General features: G+C 28.4%; 1 protein-coding gene across 1 annotated transcript; it reads left to right on the top strand.

Annotated features, from left to right (window-relative positions):
• The first annotated feature begins 3,534 nt into the window (after window positions 1-3,534).
• LOC101264495 (putative glycosyltransferase 7) lies at window positions 3,535-6,552 on the top strand. The gene is made up of 3 exons (XM_026029824.2): window positions 3,535-4,059; window positions 5,009-5,270; window positions 5,784-6,552. Exons 1-3 carry the CDS (start codon window positions 3,652-3,654, stop codon window positions 6,395-6,397), a joined length of 1,284 nt encoding a protein of 427 aa, XP_025885609.2. The 5' UTR covers window positions 3,535-3,651; the 3' UTR covers window positions 6,398-6,552.
• Window positions 6,553-7,080: the final 528 nt, after the last annotated feature.

Here is a 7,080-nt window from a genome sequence, read left to right as displayed (position 1 = left end):
CTTCCTGCAGCGATTTAATTAAAAAAATTATGATTTAAATCGCTGCCAGGGCAGCGATTTATAAAAAAAAAATTATTCTATAAATCGCTGCACTGGCAGCGATTTATATCATAATTTTATTTTATTTTTATGAATCACTGCATTGGCAGCGATTTTTTTTTTTAAAAAAAAAACTTTATAAACCGCTGCACTGGCAGCGATATACCTTATTTAAAAAAAAAAATAAAAAATAATATGAAATCGCTGCCAAGACAGCGATTTGTAAGAAGCAAAATTTTGAAATCACTGCTTGGGCAGCGATTTCGTTTTTTTATTAAAAAAAGTTTGCACAATCGCTGCCTCAGCAGCGATTTTACTTTTTCAGGTGAGGTAAGTCGCTGCACCTGCAGCGATTTTACCGTTTTGATTAATATAAAATTTTATATGACGTTTTAAAATTTTTGTTAATAATTTGTACCCTTTAAGTTTCGGACTCGATCTTTTGATTCACTTAATGAAGTCTGTATAATTATCAAGTATTAATTTGATCAAAAAAACTTATTCAATGATTATCAACTCAATAAAATTAGAAAGCTAAAACTAAGGGTTTGTTTGGTACGAAGGAAAATGTTTTCCATGTGAAATGTTTTGTTAGAAAATGTTTTCATGGAAGACAAGTAGACATTTGACTTATTTTCTTATGTTTGGTTTATGAGTAGAAAATATTTTTCGAAAATTTTTTTTAGTGTTTGATTTATGAATGAAAAATATTTTTGAGAAATATCTCTTATTTTTAGTAGAGTAGAAAATTTTCATCAAGGATATTCAAGAACTTTTTTTTAATAAATGAGTTGAAACTTAATTATTCAACCTAGTAATTCTACCATGAACGATCTTAAAATTAGCTAGTATCAAATATAAATAATCAAGTTTTTTTTTCTTTTTGATGCATTGATTTTATATGATAAAAATATATGATTATTATTTTTAAAGTGAAATATTGATAGAACAAATGTGTCTAGCTTTACAAAACAGAAATCACACTCTCTAAAAAGAAGAAGATCAGATGCATGTATTGGTTTTAGTTTTGGGTTTAAAGTTGTTAACATATGTAAACACAAATTTTTAATGTACAATCTTAAATGTTAGCTTTTTTATTTTCACCATTAGAAATTGCATTATATTCTACATAAAAATTAAAAATACATGATTTTTAATATTCAAAATTAAAATAATTTATTCATATATGTTACTATATATCATTAGTGCTCTCCGTGGATTCAAACTTGGAAGGGTGAATATGAATAAGTTTTCACTGTGTCATGGAAGATATTTATGTCAATATTGTTCAATATTAATTATTTCTTCCTTAAATTCAGAATTTGACCTCTTTAGATCATGTAATTTTTCGGCAAAGGGTCATGACGACATGACCATCCTTCGACAGCTGAAGCTCCGCCCCTTCATAGGGGATGGATAGGTGGATGAGAGAGACGAGGATAAGGGTGAAAAAATAGAATTTGAAAGTTGAAAATATTTTTCAAAAACAAACTTAAATTCTTTTCTAGGGCTGGTAGAGGGCGTCGAGGGTAGGGAAAAAAATAAAATTTTGAAGTTGGAAATATTTTTCAAAATAACAAACTTAAATTTTTTATATTGTTTAAAAACAAACTTAATTTTTTTTTGAACAAAGTGGAGGGCTGATTTTGGAGCGCAAGGGCATGGCATAGGGGATAAAATAATAAAAATTATTGTAATTTGAAGTTGGAAGAGAATTTTAGAAAATGTTCTTTAAATTTTAAATGGAAGTCATTTTCCTTAAATTTGAAGAAAATGAATTGATTTGAAAAAATATTTTTCAAAAGTCTTAATCCAATCATACATAAGAAAGTTGACGAACTCGAAAAAATATTTTCATACATTCCAAACGCACATAAACTTTTAGAAAGAGGTTCCAATTTTTTTTATCCATACACACTTACCGTGGGTATTGTGTAATAATGTATAAAAATATAGTTGTAAGTTTAAAACAAAACTCTACAGCAATGTTATTAAGGTTATTTCAAATTAGCAAGTTAGCCATGTGTATGTAATACATTACCTTAGATTTTATTCCATAATTTTTTTTTATTATCTAATATCAAGATTTGAATAGTTTAATTCAAGATATAAAATATTTTTACTATTAAACAAACAATTTATCTTTCCTTATTTATTTTAATAAAAATTTTGCACTTCTTTTCTTATGCAAAATGATTGTTTGTTTAATTATAATGTAAGCAATAAGTAAAGGGGAGCCTACAAAGTCATGCTTCTTAGACTAATGATAACTAGAAAAATTGAAATACATAACCATCCATTAAATTTAAGAAAAAAGATAGAAATCTCACTTTTAAGTTTATTAATTATCATTATCTCTTATTAGTTTTACAAATTTCTAAAATTCTCATTTTCGCGCATCAGATTAATATATTAGCGCATCAAATTAATGTATCTCGCGCATCAGATTAGTATCATGTATAAAATGTACATCAAATTAGTGTATCATGTATAGAATGTAATGTATTTAACTTAACCATTAATGTATCTGATGCATCAGATTAATGTATCAACACTTATATTATTGTATCAGTTTGAGTGATTTTTGTAATTATAAAAATATGTGATTTATATCCTTTGCCCTTTTTATATATAATTAGCAAATATTATTATTTTTAATCGACTAGCCAAATGTAAGTAACTTGCCCAAATAATTAAAGTGTTCTGCTTTGGCCAAAGTGAAGGGTATCTGCTTTAATTTTGTGTTTAATTAATGGAATATATATTTTTTTTTTTTGCAAAAGCCTAGAGATAAAGGGTTATTTTTCAATTTTCATGCTGGCATCTGTTAAAGGAAAAAGTAAGCACTAAAACCCAATAATTGATTAGGGAATTTTTCAATAATCTTTGGTACGTAGTAAATTTGATTATAACTAAAATTGACTTTCCTACCGACTTAGTGTTGATGTTATGGTGCCTTAGATAAATTAAATCGTGACATCTTATAATTAAGCTTTAGTGATTAATATTAATTTACTTTTCTGCTTTTGGCAAAGTGAAGGGAATCTGCTTTAGTTGTGTGTTTAATTAATGGAATATAATCAAAATAATATGATTTTCTACTAAAGCCAAAAGTTTAAAGGGCGAAGTTCCATGCATACACAAATTATCCTAGTTTATTTTAATGATTTAATAATACATTATTATGAGTTAGTGAATGGTATTTTTGACTTTGATTATGATTTTTTCAGATACCTTCCATTTATATTGTTAGTTATTGTGATTGACTATGTTTTATATAGTTTTTACATATTTATTTACTTTTTTCAAAATTCAATGTCTAAATTCATATATATTGAATATTTGAACATTATATTTTGAAGCAAGCCAAACAAATTAAATCAGAGGAAGTATTTGAATGATCTAACACTTCAAAAATGTTCTACCATCCGGATGTATATAAGATACATCCACTTCAAAATATTTTTTCTATCTTCACGAAATAGAGATAAAATTTGCGTACATGCTATTTTCTTCTGATCCTCCCTTCCCTCCCTTGGTGGGATATGTATATATATAAATATAAAAGACATCATTTCTACACCCCCAACTCGACCTTTATCAATTTCAAAGATGAGCAATAATCATACACCTTATAACTCTTATAACTCAATGACCAAAGTTTCATCATTTTTCTCTAATGTGTTTATGTTTGTTGGTGGAACATTAGTGACTTTATCTATAATCTTGGCTTTATGGTCTTTCATAAGCCCTAAGTATCCAAAATTTTCTACTATTAATTTGGACTTCAATTTAGATCAAGAAGGATCAACAAATTTCTATGATGAACCAAATTTGAGCTACACTATAGAGAAGCCAATACAAAATTGGGATGACAAACGAAGACAATGGTTCAATCTTCATCCTTCATTTAAGCTTGAAGGCGAAAAAGATCGTGTTTTAATCGTTTCGGGTTCACAATCCACGCCTTGTAAAAACCCCATTGGTGATCATTTGTTGCTGAGGTTCTTCAAGAACAAGGTATACATATATACTCATGTTAAGATGATTAAATTTTATTCATGCATTCTATTTATTTTAGTCAATAGCGGATCGTTTGGTTGACAGATTAAATTATCTTGAGATTATAATTTTTAGAGTAATTTATCCCATCAAGTTTGATGGATAAGATGGAAATGGATGTGCAAGAGGGAGGGAGGAAGGGGGTTGAATTGGATTTCTTTTTATATTTCCTCTTTATGGAAATTGTGAGTAAGTCAATTGTTTAGCTAATTTAAGAACAATTAGATATAATATCCATAAATCTCACTGTGTTAAGATTTTATTACATTATTTCACTATTTCTTTTTAAAATCAAAATATTTCACTATTCTTGTTTTAAATTACAAAAATTTCTTAAAATTTATGAATTTCGAATACATTAATAGATTTCAGGGGCGGACTCACATGGCGTCTGCCGGGTGCTCGAGTACCCATTAGTTTCGTTACAAAAAATATGTATCTACGTAGAAATCGATAGATATTTGTATAAAATTAACATAGAGCATCCAATGAATAAATCATATAGTTGGCCCAATGTTTCTAGGATGAGTACTTAAAACTCTTTTAGTGTTGTTGTACCAAGGTTCGAATCTCATTGTTAACACATATTTTTTACGAGCACCCACAACCTTAAAATCCTAGATCCGCCACTGATAGACTTTCGGATACATCACAGGACATTCCAATGCATATGTGAGGGATGAATGTATCAAAGAGTGAATTGGACATCTGGATATACATCGATCAACAGACAAGACATCCAGATACGTATTTAGAAAGGTTATGATAGAATTAGATGCGTATTTAGAATATTTTTCCCTTTAAGGAGTTTGGGAAGTTTTAGACAATGGCATGTATATTTTCTTAGACCTTTGATGACTTCTTTTAAATGTTTTTTTTAAAAAAATTGTTAGAATTTGTGCTACAGGTAGATTATAGTAGAATACATGGATATGATATATTCTACAATAACGTATTATTGGAACCAAAAATGTTCTTCTTTTGGGCAAAATTGCCAGCCATTAGAGCAGCAATGGTAGCTCATCCAGAAGCAGAATGGATTTGGTGGGTGGACTCTGATGCTGCCTTTACTGACATGGACTTCAAGTTACCTTTGGAGAAATACAAAAACCATAACTTTGTGGTTTATGGTTGGCCAAAGTTAATCTATGAGAAAAAAAGTTGGACAGGTATTTTTTCCGTTTCATTTTACTTGGTCTTTATATTAAAAATGAAAATATCTTTTACTTATCAATGTTAGCAAATTAAGAGATTTTTTTTTTCACACTCTTGTAAAGATCATTTAATTTAGGGCGGAGCTAGAAATTTACTAAAATGCAGGTCCGAATTATAAAATGTAAACACACGAAGAGGTTAAACGAGAGTTCAACATCTACTTTATATATACATAAAAAGATATTATATTCATGTTTACACGATAAATTTTTCATCGAAGGACGTTCATATGAATCCCATTCACATCTTGCTAGCTTAGCCTCTGGGTGTATTAATAACTCTGACATTAATAATATTGATATTAGTTATGTTGAGATTATTTAAATTTGACTACTACTCTATGTAGTTGTTTAATATTAAGAGTATACCATAAATTTGAAAAGGCTTACTTTTTTTATAACTTCTGTATCAAATTAAACTATATCACATAAATTACGACTAATTGATTGTGTTACTTTTATGGACAGGTATCAATGCTGGAGTGTTCTTGATTAGGAATTGTCAATGGTCAATGGACTTAATAGAAGCTTGGGCAAAAATGGGGCCACAGTCACCAGAATACAATAGATGGGGTGAAATCTTAAGAACAACATTTAAGGACAAAAATTTTCCACAATCAGATGATCAATCAGGTCTATCATATTTACTATTAAAAGAAAAAGACAAATGGGGTGACAAAATATACATAGAAAGTGAATATTATTTCCAAGGTTATTGGGTGGATATTATAGATACACTTGATAATATTACAAATAAATACTTTGAGATAGAGAAAAAAATACCTATTTTAAGGAGGAGACATGCTGAGAAGGTAGTAAGTGAGATTAAGGTTTGGGAAGAGTACTTAATTAAGGATAGTTATTCAATTAGGAGACCATTTGTTACACATTTCACTGGTTGTGAACCTTGTAGTGGGGATTATAATCCAATATATTCTTGGGAAACTTGTTATAATGCAATGCAAAAGGCATTAAATTTTGCAGATAATCAAGTTCTGAGGAAGTATGGTTTTGTTCATAATAATTTACTTGATTCTTCATCTGTAAGACCCTTGCCTTTTGACTATCCATCTAATAGTTGAGTTATGGCTAGTTTGAAGTGGGGTGGGGTGTGTGTGGAAGGGGGTGGGGGTGGGGTTATTGTGTTGTAAGAAATTTTGTTGATATGGATGATTGTAATTTTGATCATTTGATAAATGTAATTCTTTTAAATATGAATATCTTTTTTTCCTTACAATTTGTTGATGAATAGACCATAAGTTAATAGTTATCCTTAACTAAAGGGAAAAGGGTCAAAACTGTTTTTAAACTATGCGAAAGGAATAGAATATCTAATTTGATTCAAAAATGCTTTTATCGTTAATATTTTGATCCAAAAAGGCTCTAATGGTTATTTAATGGGTCAGAAATACGTATTTTTTGAATAATTATTTGTTTATTTTATTTTTAACACCATTTTTTCCTAATAATACTTTTTAAAATTAGCAAATGTTTATCTTACTTCAATTAAATATTTCTTATTTTATTGTAATTGTTTTTATCGTTATATAAATATAAATTAATGATGCATGCACTATGATCTTATATATATATGACATATTATATGTCGAATTATAAACGAAAGACATTTTGTTCCTTTCACATAGTTTAAGGACCAAAATAATATTTATTTGAAATAATTTATTACACGAACGACTTATCTTACTTCAAACTGACATAGATGAATCGAATCAGTCCTATTCTAATATATTTCCTTCTTCTGAGA

Source organism: Solanum lycopersicum, chromosome 3, assembly GCF_036512215.1.
Source record: "Solanum lycopersicum chromosome 3, SLM_r2.1".
In the NCBI taxonomy this organism is placed as follows: domain Eukaryota; kingdom Viridiplantae; phylum Streptophyta; class Magnoliopsida; order Solanales; family Solanaceae; genus Solanum; species Solanum lycopersicum.
Note: the sequence above shows the minus strand (reverse complement) of the source record. Positions and strands in the feature narration are given on the sequence as shown.